This window comes from Pantherophis guttatus, chromosome 6 (genome assembly GCF_059756535.1).
Source record: "Pantherophis guttatus breed Tessera chromosome 6, ASM5975653v1, whole genome shotgun sequence".
NCBI classification, from domain to species: domain Eukaryota; kingdom Metazoa; phylum Chordata; class Lepidosauria; order Squamata; family Colubridae; genus Pantherophis; species Pantherophis guttatus.
The window spans coordinates 50,167,514-50,181,927 of record NC_142068.1 but is presented as its reverse complement, the minus strand read 5'-3'; the positions used below and the strand labels follow the sequence as shown (position 1 = coordinate 50,181,927).

General features: G+C 36.3%; 1 protein-coding gene across 6 annotated transcripts in view; it reads left to right on the top strand.

Moving 5' to 3' along the window:
* Positions 1-14,414, top strand: part of LOC117678686 (VPS10 domain-containing receptor SorCS1) — a 415,591-nt gene that overhangs the window by 369,245 nt on the left and 31,932 nt on the right. For all 6 annotated transcript variants that reach the window (XM_087872866.1, XM_087872863.1, XM_087872868.1 and 3 more), the window contains exons 17-18: positions 3,731-3,844; positions 4,496-4,667. In XM_087872866.1, coding sequence (XP_087728992.1) covers positions 3,731-3,844; positions 4,496-4,667 — 286 coding nt within the window. The remainder of the gene's footprint in view (positions 1-3,730; positions 3,845-4,495; positions 4,668-14,414) is intronic.

Sequence of the window (14,414 nt, the reverse complement as noted above, 5' to 3'; positions counted from 1 at the left end):
CAAGGATGTCATGTCATTTATGTCACATCACCACAGGATGCTGCAAATGGCCATAAATGCATCTGTGTTGCTGAGTGCCTGGAGTATGTGTCATGTGATATGGGGGAGGGGACAACCATCCGAATTTTGGATTTGGATTTGGATAATAAGTCCCCTTTTTCAGGTCCACTGTAACTTTGAACAGTCACTAGTCAGAAGTTAAGAACTACCCCTAGTGTATTAGAGGCCTATATCTGTGATTTATGAACATAATTATTAAGCTTCCCTCAAAAGGGAACATAATCTTAACTTGGTAATAGAAACTGAGGTTTGGCAGAAAACTCAGTGTAACATCTCCTGGAATATGAAAAAAAAAAAAATCAAATGGAGGGATGCTAACTTAAATATTAATTAGTTGATCGAGATATCTTTGAAGAAACTCCATTCAGAATTCATAATGTTGTTTACAATACTAATATTCCTAGCGTGGGATGTAGCTTTCAGGAATTAATTATCTAGTTCTCAGCTGCTATTATACAAAGTGGAATATTGATGTACATGAGGATATTTTCACAGAGAATGTGGAGACGTCTCCTATCCCGGTGAAATTTCAGATATAAGTTCAATATTCATTTAAAACCAGCCTAAAAAAGCTGTTAGCAAGGTTTGGGAAAGCTTTACTCTTTTCACAGGAAGTTAATTTCTTCTGTCTTCCCTTAATAGGGCACAAGCATACAAAGAGAGAGAGGGGGGGATAAGAGAGAGAATGAGAGAGAGAATGTATAAGTTGATTTCAACCTGTCACAAAATGAAACTCAAAATATGCCTTCTGAACACCAGATGCTTGGATTTAATGCAGGCGTGCTGGGTGGGCTCCACTCCCCTGCTCACATTTTAAGTGTCATTTTCATCCTCTGCTGCTCCAGTTGATGGTAGGTGCATTGTGCCTACAGGTAGGCAGCAATTTGTCACTATCATCTGTGTGCAACAGAAAGGAAACAACAAATTCATTAGATTGCAGGTCTGCAAGGTGAGGAAAAGATACTAATGCCTTTATAATGAGGTACAATGGAGCTGCTGGTGACATTTCTCAGGAGCCTCTTTGTTTGCGTGTTTGTGTGTGCTCTTACACTGCTATTCAGGTATACAGATTGATATCATTTATGTCCTAGCATATATAGCCTGGAAAAAAATATCCATGTACTTTAAGACCAGATCTATAGAAAGTGGAGTGGATGATTACTAAAGGCAACAAAATGGTAGCGTAAGTGATGTGGACTTTTCCCCCTCCACCTGTTTGATCTGTTTCTCTTTATGGACAATTCTCAAGACATGCTTCTTCTTCACAGATTATGAGAAAATAAAAAATAAAAAATAAAAATAAAATCAGACGTGGGGGAAATACCTGAGGCTGATGTTATACATATTTTGCTGGAACAGCTTCTTCCAAATCAGTATCTGAGTCCTAAGCCATGGGAGTTATCTATACATATGTATGGAGACAGTGGTCCTGGAATTAATGCAGATAGCCTTCAACTTACAACCAAATTGGAACTAGAACTTCTATTGCTTATGTTATGGCTCACACCCAATCTTATGACCTTTTTTGCCATGGTTGTTAAGCAAATTGCTGCAGATTTTAAGCGAAACACACAGCTGTTGAGTGATTCCAGTTCCCCCATTGACTTTGTTTGTCAGAAGCCATCTTGGAAGGATGCAAATGCCAATCATGTGTACCTGGGATGTTGCAAATGTTGTAAATACATGTTGGTTGCCAAGGGTCTGAATTTGGATCATGTGGCCTTGAGAGTACTATGACAGTCCTAAGGGTGAGGATCATCCATAAATCATTTTTTTCCAGTGTAACTTCAAATGATCACTAAATGAATGGTTGTAAATTTAGGACTACCTGTAACATAAAACTGGGAAAGCTGTTATTCTTGCTGAATCGTACAGCTTATGTTTACCCTTTTTAATAGAGCGAAGCCCAATCAAATAATTATGCAGTCCCTCAAAAAGACTTAAACCTTATTCTTGTTCTCCTAAAAATATAAAATTTGTCCAGTAGAGTACATGAAGTATAAACCATACATTCAGATAAAATACCAAAAAACCTTCTCCTGTAAAAAGAAAAGCACAGGTAGCATACACACATAAATCACTTGTGTTACAGGAAATCATGCCCTGTATTTTTGTTATTATGTATTTTGTAGCTTTTTTTAACTAATACCTGAAGCTTTGATATGGATACAATGTTATCACTTTTTAATTATATTAATACAAGAGAGTTTGGCAATACAGACATTATGGTTTGTTGACAATCAGATTATAGAAAAAGCAATATTCATTTATGAATATTTGCTTCTAGCGTATTAAAATGAGTTTTATTGCTGGTGTAATGATGAAATAGTCTTTTTATGGTTTCTTTAGTAAGACTACTTCAAAACTAACTTGGATAATGTTGAATAAGCACATCTACATTTGAAATCAGCTAGCCCTCTTACTAGTATAAAGATATTACAGAAAAGTCAAGATTTTAAAGAAACAAAACAAAATCCATGATTTTTTAAAGCTATTACTACAAAGGAAATGTCCCCCTCTCAAAACCACAGATGATTATTTTGTGGAGATAATTGATCAGCTGATATAGTATACATATCTTGTTCATCTATGAACTATATCCGGTTTCTGACATCTACAGCAGTACAAGGAAATATTCTGAAGACATTATTGAATATAATAAAGCATCATAAACTAATGATGGTGAGACTTGGTTTTAGAATTTAGTATTTGGCTAAGAGTTATAAAATGTGTTACAACTGCATGTCAAGAGAAGAAACAATGACAGCAGAACCAAGGTAATTGACATATTCATTTGCAAAGGTTTGGAATGAAGAAAAAGACCTTGGTGCAAGTTCTATATGGTTACTGGAAATCGTCAGCTAATCATTTTACAGCACATTGTAGTTCACTGGATTGTTGTGGACATAAAATGAGGGAAGATCTCCCTAATCTACTTATTTACTTACAGTCTCAGATGAATAAAAGTCAAATTCAAAATTTAAAATTCAGAAGCACCAATAAAACACGGATATAAAATTTAAAATTCATAACAAAAACAAAAAACGTTCCGAAACAATTAATAATTAGAAGATATTACCTGCCTTCTATAAACCATAGCTATTGTAAGAAACTTGACAACCTTAAGGTTGTTGTCCAAATAAGATCTTGTAGATGGAAAATTATAGTTTCTTGATCAGAAAGAGGACTAAAGTTTCTGATAATTAGGTTTATGAATGCTGGATGTCATACATTTATAAGATGTATGCCCAAACATGTGCATCTGTACATGAAGTATGTATCAGGAGCCTGGTGGCGCAGCAGACTAAAGCAGACTGTTATTAACACCAGCTTCCTGCAATTACTGCAAGTTCGAATCTCTCCAAGGCTCAAGGTTGACTCAGCCTTCCATCCTTTCTAAGGTAGGTAAAATGAGGACCCAGATTGTGGGGGCAATAAGCTGACTTTGTATAAATATACAAAAGTATGAAGGCTATTGCTTAACGCATTGTAAGCCGCCCTGAGTCTCCGGAGAAGGGCGGCATATAAATCAATTTAAAAAAAAAAAAAGTAAGTGCACGTATTTGAAAGAGATCATACGGTTTTATATGTCAATTTATGTTTGAAAAATATGTCTTCATTGGAATGGAGCATTTCCATATCAAGGTAATATTTCTTCTTCCCAAACTAGTGATTATGGATTTGAGCGGCACAGCAATGACCAGTGTTTGCCAGCTTTTTGGTATAACCCATCATCTTTGTCGAAAGAGTGCAGTCTTGGTCAAAGTTATCTCAATAGCACTGGGTAAGTCATCAAAGCTGTAATATTTATTTGTTAAGATTATCAACTGTAATGGTGTTGACCCATTACCATATTATTTCTCAGTCTGTGGTTTTCTTTATATCTTGAGTAATACTTTTTGAAATGGAAAGCTGAGTCAGGATTATTAGAAAACTATAAAAAATATAATTGCCCTTTATTGATGACAACATCAGAAAATCTTTTCAAGTTTTCCAAAATGTCCCTCAACAAATAGGGAAGATAAAGATTTATCAATACTGTCTATGACCCTATAAATTTATTATCACTATATTTGGCAGGTAAAAATTTATATTGAGTTATAAAACTGAAAGTTTACTCATTTTCCCCCTCACATTTGTGAGTTCATTTGGCCCAGCATGGTAATGACTAGTGTTACTTTCTACTTTATTGTGATAAAACAGCACCAATTACATTTGCCAGTACTATTAACTCTGATAACTGGTGTATTCTTCTTCTCAATATCAGAGCATGACAAGTGGGTAAAGTTCCGTACCAAATCAATTTATACTGATTAATGATTCAGTGGTTTAAATATCTGACATGTGACAGTGATGGTCTGACAAAGGGAGCTATCATTAGAAACAAGCAGCTTGTAGCTAGCCTCTTCAGGGTTCTTTGTTCTTCTTTTCACAGGTACAGAAAGGTCGTGTCTAATAATTGCACAGACGGTGTGCGTGAGCAGTACACAGCCAAGCCGCAGCAGTGTCCTGGCAAAGCCCCGCGAGGACTTCGGGTTGTCACATCAGATGGCACACTGACAACAGAACAAGGGCATAATGTTACCTTCATGGTACAGCTGGAAGAGGTATGGTCTGTTTAACATGTTCCCCACTGGGGTTTCTGAGTCAGAATCGTTTAGAAGAAAATGAATGGGACTGAACAGAATTAATTAACTAGTGCGATTTAACTGATTAGTGACTTGACAAATTTGTGCTGTACATCTGATCTATCATCCTATTATAAAAGGGGCTTGATTCTTTCCTCTATGGTCTATCTTGTTTGCTGTTTGTACCTCTGTCCTCACTGACACTGAAATAAGAATATCTTGGCTAATGTTGCAAAACAAATGCAAGATTACCACGTACAGCATTTGCAGAGCATGGGTTTCTAGAACACCTCATTTCGCAATTAGCATGTTCACAGTACAAAAAAGTCTAGATTAAAATGGTGCTGTAACTTTGACTATTTCAGATAATTATGTTTACTTTAAGGAAGATTAAGGAAGGAAAAGGTTTCTTAACCTTACAAGAAGACAGCCAAGGGATCATATGTAGAATCTATCAACTGAATAGTAAAAAATATTTGAGGAATAATCAACCAAAAATTATTTAGACACGTGTAAATTTTAGGGTTGCTAAATATAAAGGAAAATCTGTAGTGTGTGGCCCCAGCAAAATCCATGTTCTTGAATTTTGCAGTTTGTACAGGAAATTTCCATAGATCTCATCAGTCCTAATCTTTAAGTGGTATATTACACTGGCTCTCTTATACTTTTCGATGGCATGAGGTGTATTGCAAGATTCAAAGCTGCATTGGTAAATATTGGAATGAAAAAAATGAACTATGCTATAGCTGAAGCTATATGGGTATTGTCGTGGCCCCCCAGCGGCCTGCACGGATTGTGGCTGATCCCGACAATGAGGAGGCTGGTGTAGTGTCGCGCCAGCAGCCTGTGCAGCCGGCGCTCGAGTCGGACAGTGAGGAGGTTGAAGAGGATGTGGTGCCAGAGGCAGAGACTCAGTCAGGGCCTTCAGAACCTCCAGAGGCTCCTTCAAGTGAAGAAAGTGAAGTGGAGGAGCCTCTTCTCAATGCTCGAGCATGCAGGGCTGCCAAAAGCAGGAGTGGCTATTCAGGAGGAGGTCTCCTCGAGAGTAAGGCTTGGGGCTAATTGGCTACTCCCTTAGCCTATTTAAGTTCTCTCACATATAGCAAACGCTGCTGGAAACAACGTTTAATTACTATGCAGAGCATTTTGAGAGTGAGTTTCTTGTTACATCATGGTTTCTGGGCTGGTTGCCAACCCTTGTCGGACTTTGTTTATTCTCTGTAATTCATAACAGGCTGATAAGGACATTTGCACGGAAAGCCTGAATTTTGAAAGTTTGTATTAAACAGAGTTTTTGGAACTTTGTGTGTGTCACACTTCTTGGGACCTGGAGCTGGGGCAGAATAGATGTATAAAGGAGGAAAAGATTACGTTATACAACAGGAAATCTTGTTTGTACAATAGATTTGCCATATGAAGGACCGTCTTTTCCTGCTTACATCTTCCCTATCTGCCAGATCAGGGAGGCAGGGAATGCTATTGATCTCCTCCTAAGAAGGTACATCTAATGGGATCAAGAAGAAGGCCCTTCTTCATGGTGGCTCCTTCCCTCTGGAACACCATCTAAATATAAGATTGGCCCCCAATTTGGCACTCTTTTGCAAGGCCCTGAAGACTTGTGTCCCATCCCAGTATACACATATAAACACAGACATATATAGAGAGAGAGATAAAGAGAGCATGAGTAGATTATGTGTGTTATTTCACACACACAGCTAACTCCTACTACAGTCTCTTCTATGTGTAAGGCGCAGGATGACAGCCCCATGATACTCGGGGTTCAAGATTTGGTCAAGGCAAATGCAGTTTCCATGGATTTAAGGCACAACAAAAACCACAAGACTCCATCAGGTTTTGTTTTTTAATTTATTTATTTACAAAATTTGTAGGCCTCCATCTTACCTCAAGGTAACTCTGGGCACCTTACAAGGTTTCAGGCACAAACCAGGCAACTTGGCGTCAATGGGTTCCAAGCACAATGAAAGCAGCATAATCTCAATGAGTTTAAGGCACAACAAAGGCAGCTTAATTTTGATGGGTTCAAAGGCAAGACAATGGCAACATGGTTCCAACAGTTTCAAGGCCTGATGAAAGTATCTTGGCATAAATGGATTCAAGGCAATGGATCAAGATTATTCATGGATTGACAGATTACAAACAATTGCCTCCAACAAGCCCAGACTCCAAATGCCAAAGTAAATAGACACTGACTGTTGCACCCCATTGAGAAGGCTGAGGCTGCCTCCATTGCACTTCCCTCTGCTCAGCTCTGGGATTGGGCAAGGGTGGAAACTCCTCTTCTGCTAACCAGCTGCAGCTGTACCTCTCTCTGGCCTGAGTGGCCAACTGGTCATCCACAATAAATGACTACAACTGTGCCTCTTCTCCTCCTTGCACAGCTGTCTGATTATCCAGCTGCTTCTCACTGCTGGATTTTCCTGACATTCCTGGTATAGCCTTGCCTAGACCATCCAAATTTGCCACAGAGAGACTTCCACATCCCCCTGGTGCTCCCCAAAGTGCTTTTTTAGAGGTCCCCAGAGTTGACACTTCCTCATTGTCCAAGCCAATGCCCAAGAGAGCCATTACAATCTAGTTTTGTCAATGGGTCTGGGGAGCTTGATGGAGCACATCAAGTGGCTTATTTAATTGACTGTTGTTGCCAGGTGGCTGGGAGCTTATTGCTTTCTAATGTTGTTATATTGCGTTTTCTTTGTAAGCTACCCAGAGTTCACTGAGTTAATTGGTACCATATGGGTACCATATAAATTTTGTTAAATAACTAAAATAAATTTGAGAAAAGGCAAATTGGAAGAAATATTATGGACTTTTGATACATCACATACCATTTGATGATGGTAGTTTCAAGTTCATTTTGAATATCTAAATTTCACTGAAGGGGATATAGAATTATATAGCTGGAATTAATTTGCATAGTAAAGATGAAATTATATGCATTTAGATTGTAATCCTGAATTCATTTATCAAGAAATAAATCCTATTCAAGTCAATGGAACTTAATTTTAATTAGACAAATATTTTTTTAATTAATGAAAGATTAAAAACATTCATAAGCTAAATTTAATAAAACAAAATTATTCCACCAGAAGAACCTTGTATACCATTTCCATCAACCATGCATCTTCAGCATAAGTAAAAAAAGTTAATATGTATACAGAAAATATAAAGCAAATTACAGATAATTTCACTCTGGAAGAAAAGGAGAAGAAACATCTGCCTGATACAAAGACCAATTAAAACTTCATCTGAAACATCTGCAAGGATACAAGTTAACATAACTAAAGACTTCCAAGTAGAATGTGAGGCTTGAGATTCAAATTTATAAAATTTCAGTTGCATCTCATTGTTTTAATACTTTGATTTACATATAAATCCTGGCACTTTGTAGAAAAAGAATTACGCTTGCAGCCTCTTCAAGGAGATTGAAATTGACTGTTTGAGGATATCATTCTTGTTAGAATGATTAAAATTAGCAATACTATCTCTTAAGAGGCAAAATGCAGAGGATGTAATCAAGGTATAATGATGTTTGATAAGCCTGTCAGGTTGTTATATCAGAAGAATCAGAAAAACTGGAAAATGAATATAACTAAGAAACCATGATCATCAGGCAAACATGAAAAAAAGGAATCTTCACTAGGATTTTGCTAACAAATTTGTCAAACAAAAGCAATAACAATGGCAAACCAGCAGAAACGTATCTTACTTTCATGCCTTGGTAGAATAATATTTTTTCATGAGTGGAAGACAAGTAAAAAGAAGAGCTCTTTCAAACTGGACCTTTGGCATAGATTTTGAGAGAAAACTAGACTAAATTTCAAACTACGCTAAGCTTCTGGTTATTTTGCTATTTTACCTATTTTGCTATTTTAAAATAGGAACCATAATAATGGCAGTGTGTAAGTGGAGGAAATGCAAACTGAACTAGAGTAGAACAAAACATTAGAAAGGTTATTGAGAAATGCAATGCACTAACACAAGTTTGAGAGTATTCAGTAATCTATTTCACTGAATATATGAGCTACCTAGTTGTAGATATATCACAATTTTCAAGGTTTTCAGAGTATATTTTTAAATAATGCAAGTCTATTAGATTTGGAAAAGTGTTAAACAGTACCCCTAATTTCATATGTTGGTGTATTACCTGGGGATCCTATATAATGCAAGTTTTGTAGCATAAATACAGAAGTTGAAAAGTATTACATACTGTCTTTTAATAACCACTAACATAGTAACCTACTTTGTCCAATATCACTGCTTTTTAAAAAATGCTATGGGCATTTTCCTGAACCTCTGAAAGGTGAAATGATTGGTTTTAATTGCTTCCCTTTATTCACCAGAAACAGCATTTTGACTCTCTTAAAATGATTGAAAGCACATGATTTCTTTGCAGTCACTTAAATAATCGTAAAATGATGTTTCAGAGATCCTATAGCTCTGTTGAATGCAGCCAGGACTGCACTGGCTTTTTTGGCAGCTGCAGCACACTGCTAGCTCCTATTTGAGTGATTGTCCACTAGGAATCCAAGATCATTCTTGCAGTTACTACTGTTGAGCCATGTACCACCTATTCCGTACCTTTGCATTTGGTTTTTCTGCCTAAGTGTAGAACTTCACTTTTCTCAGTACTGAATTTAATTTTGTTAAGTTAGGGCACAGTGTTCAAATCTATCAAGTTTCTTCTTTAACTTGAACCTATTGGCTTTTCCTGCAAGCTTGATATCAGCTGCAAATTTGATGAGTTCCACTGATGTAGCTATTAAAGAATTATTGACCCTAAGAAAGAGCCTTTAGTACCCCATTGAATACTTTCCTTCATATACATGCAATTTCTACGTGTTGAGTGGCGTTGATCCATTTGGTAGTGATGCTGTCTAACCACATTTTTCTATTTTATCAAGCTATTGTTATCTAGTAGCTTGTTATCTAGTTTATCAAATGCCTTACTGAAGTCCAAGTAAATTATATCCACAGCATTTCACTGATTCACCCATTTGGTCACTTTGTCAAAGAATGCAGTAAGATTTGTCTGGCATGGTCTGTTTTTGATAAACCCATATTGGTTTTTGGTTATGGCTGTATTTGCCTCCAGATGTTTGCAGATTTGTTGCTTGATTATCTTTTCCAGGATCTTCCCAGGTATAGATGTCAGACTGATAAGTGTTTAGTTTCCTGGATCCAATTCTTTCCCTTTTTTGAAGATGGGAACTACAACTTTTCTAGTCTTCTGGTAGTTTTCCAGTATTCCAGGATCTTTGAAAGATATGGTTCAGTGGTTCTGAGATCATGTCTGCCAGTTTCTTCAGAACCTTGGGGTGTAATTCATTTTGTCCCAGTGATTAGAACTCATCCAGAGTGGATAGGTGTTCTCTTACCATTTTCTTGCTTATTTTGACTTGCATTCCTTATCTGCATTTTACAGTATTTTTTGATAGGTTGGACTATTTTTTCCTTTTGTGTAAAGACAGATGCAAAAAATAATAATAATTAAGCAGTTCTGCTTTCCTCCTGCTGCTCATCACCTTCTTGCCATTTTCTCCCATTAATAGACAATAACATCTCAGAAAGACTAAACCCACATTCTATCTAGCAGAATAAAAACAAAACAAAGCATTAAAATATAAATGATTGGGAATTTGTTATAGTTACCTTGTCATTGCTTTATATTACCTATAGTACCTAAAGCAAATAATCAAGGCTTACAACAGTGATTTATTAGACAGTATAATCGGAGGGGGTCTCCTCTGAAAGAATAATGGGAAAAAACAGTCTTGCTGACAAAGAGCTGCACTCATATTTCAGAAACTAGGGGGAAATGCCTGCATATATACTCATAAGTAACAATATAATGAACATAGTAATAGAAGGGCAGGAAGTAACCTGTTTTCTACAGAGAACAATGGATTTAGAAGAAACATTTGCATCTTGAGATTCAGGGGTTGCTATGGAAATGTTCTGGTAAAACTCATGTGAGCTTCAATGACCTATTCCTTATGTCTCAATTTGTCTATTAAACAATCCCACTCATCTGAAGACTGATTCTCCCCACAGTCCACACAAAGATTCTACATTTGATTGAGAACTGCTGTAGACTCATGTTCTTATAGCATAATTTAGGCTGGTCACTGAGGTGATTTACATCCACTTTAGTTGCAGTACAAAATAAAATTGCATGGTTTATTTTCTTTTTTCTTTGCAGTCTGTAGGCACTAAGAACCCTGTGGGACATGGTGGAGTTTGATTTTCACATAAACTTTTGTGCCACTCAACGTCCCACTGGTTGGACTCAAGGGTGTCATGAATTTTAAAGTTAACAACCAGCTGTAATCATTCCAGTTCAGGTGCTAACCAGGACCACTATAGTGAATTGAAAGAAAGTTAATCCTAATAAGTTCAGATACTAAAGGACAATCTTTGTCTGATCAGTCAATCAACAGCTTACCTGTCAATCTAGATAGGTAGGAATATCTGAAGCCTGCAAAAATAAAATTCTAATCATTGACTGGCAAGATTCCCTCTCAGGTAGATCTCTATGTATTGTCCTTTGCTCTTCTTGGAGTTTTTTTTTTTTTTCAGGGCTGGCTGAAAAACCAGGTAAAATAAAAAGCTTCCACCAACAAAAGTGTGGTTTTGAGATTAGGATATTGCAGAGCAATCTGAGGCATAGTGGAAAGTAGGATGCACATTAGAATACTGATTTTATTTTATGGACTATACAATGAAGAATTGTGAGTTCATTTTGTGTGCATTTGTGTCTTTGTGTTGTAAATTTAATCTCTTCAGAGATGTTCTCTTTTCCCTTTCCCTTTTGTTTTCTTTCAATTCACTTCCTATTCTTTAACTTTGTACTTGAATTTTTAATTAATCAGTGATTTTTATTCTGGAAAGCACTTTAGTCTGACCATATATAATGTCAGTTAGCTACGGAAGTAATGAATGAGGGAGATTACCAGCTGTTCTTGAGTAAATTTGGGCTGAGTAAGATTTCCTTGGGTTAAAATGGCTGCTAGCTGCATCATCATATAGGGTCTTCCAGAGTTATGGGAGGGTTAAGGATTTATACTGTGGAAGTCAGAGAGCCCAATATACCACCTTCCCTCCCACTCAGGCCAATTAGATTCCTCTTAATTTCCTCTTTGGATAAACAGTTTACACTGAACTCATGCCTATATCCCTGAGTGCAGCTTCTGAAGAAATCACCTGGCTGCTAAATTTTCATGTCAGCCTACCTCCATTACTTCCAAAAGGAATTTATATGCAGAAGGAATGATAATAAGTGCAGGGGTTTTGTATTTCATGAGTTGTCATAAGTCAGATGCTGGGGTATTGAATGTCATTGTGGTTTTCTCTGTGTACTACTTTTGGCTTTGCAGAAATACTGATTAGATCAGCTGTTCCTTGCCTGTTCTCAATATTCTGAGGCCAGCAGAAATGAAGACAATTGCTTAGCTGGCTTCAAAATGCTTTTCATTAGAGAAGGGAAAATGTGCATGTGAAAAAGTCTTTTGTTTTATGTATTATTGAAATGGCCTTACCTTGACCAAAATAATATCGACTTGAGAAAATCAGTCTGCATATATGATTTATTTGATCAAGTAAATTTATTCGGTTTGATTTATTTGGTCAAATAAATGTTACAAAAAGAGCTCTCTGATAAACCGAAAGACAAAAAAGGTATGTATAAAAAATGAAAAGAGGGACATACATCTAAAACAGAATACCAGCATATAGCCAAAATCTGCAAAGATGAAGTCAGGAAAGCTAAGGGTCAGAACTAAGACTTGCAACAACTGTCAAAAATAATTTTAAAAAAGTTTATTTAAACATGTAAAAAAACATGAAAAGGGTCAAGGAAACAATTGGCACATGTGTATAAGTAATAACCTTCATCATATAGAAAGTATGTTCCTCAGAGCACAGGAAAATATGTATGGAAAACAATACAGATTAAAACTTGTTTGGAACAGGCACTATTTCTCTGCTCCCTCCTCTGTTTTCCTTGAGTTATTTCATTTGTGGCAGAAAAATATCTCATTGGTTAAATACTTTACTTTTTCTTCCTTGTCCTGGTGCTTCAGATATTTAAATGTCAACGTTTTGATGTGCCCTTTTCAGAAATCTGCTAGAGCCTGAATTGTATTTAATGGGCAGAAAGCATTTTCAGTTCAAATAATTTAAGCAATTATTGTGAAGAAAGAAACTTTCAGAGCCAGTTCAATTCTTTCTATAAAAGAAACTTTTGAGTAGCAGATGTGGGTCTATTCTAATTAAAGAGGAAGAGGCCATTCTCCCCCAGCAGGAAATATTGGTAAAAACCCAAAGGACACCTTGTGCTGAGCTTAGAAATGACTTTTTACCATTTAGGTAGCAATATATACTACTAAATTTGATCTATCAGATTTTAGTAATAAGAGATACATATATTTGTAGATGTTTTGCATCTTTAATAAAATTTCACAATTTATTTCAATGTTTTTGGAGGTTCTATCAACAGCTGTTGATAATTCATCAAATTTTAAAGTTTTTTTTATATACACTGGAAGATAAAAATGCATATATCTTCTACTTTCATTGCTTTTCAAATTAAGTTTGCATATATATAAACCAACAAAAGTAATTTTGTACATTTTTATACTATCTCAATGCCAAAATTGTTTGTTTGTTTTAATCTTTGCACCAGATTTAAATGTACCAATTTTGAGCACCAAACCGACTTTTCAGGGGAATGCATAAATATCAACTTCTATGTTGATAATACCACATAAAGTGTTTTCTTTAGAGAGAGATTTCATTATTTCTTTCTGCATAAGAAGTTTGCATAAAATAGCAATACAGTTCTTTGCATATTTAACCTAGAATAAAATTGAGAATTGTTTCCAGTTAAACACACAGAGAATGGTGATATTTGTAAAGGACGAATAGAATGATAATATTGAAATATTTATATTACAGCAGAAAAATGTCTCTCTCTCTCATACAATACATGTGCATCCATGCCCATATGTACACTGCCTTATATGAAATGTCTCAGTAAGAGATAAACTTTTAAATTTTATTTTTATTTTTTTAAATGCATTGGCTCCACAACTCTAGTAGATCCTGGATATATTTGTGTGTGTGGGTTTGTATTTGTAGAATATAACAAATGAAAGATACCTTGAATCAGATTTCAATGTTCCTTTTTTGATCACCTTACTTACCTCACTTTCATTTTCCAGGCTGTACTCCTTTCTGTTATTTCAGTTATGTTTTAGCTGAACATAATGAAGCACTGTCTTATAATCTTGTCAAGATTTGTTTAATAGCTAGCAAGTTTCAGTAGGACCTCATTAAGTACAGTTTGACTTGATTAAACTTCCTTCAGGTTTAAGAATAACAAATAATTGTTAATCCTCTTGTTTATATATTTCTAGCTCTAGTGGTAGGATTCAAATTTTTTTACTACCGGTTCTGTGGGCGTGGCTTGGTGGGCATGGCATGGCTTGGTGGGTGTGACTTGGTGGGCATGGCAGGGGAAGGATACTGTAAAATCTCCATTCCCACCCACTCCAGGGGAAGGCTACTCCAAAATCCCATTTCCTCCCGATCAGCTGGGACTCGGGAGGCAGAGAATAGATGCGGGTGGGGCCAGTCAGCAGTAGTATTTACCGGTTCTCTGAACTACTCAAAATTTCCACTACTGGTTCTCCAGAAATGGTCAGAACC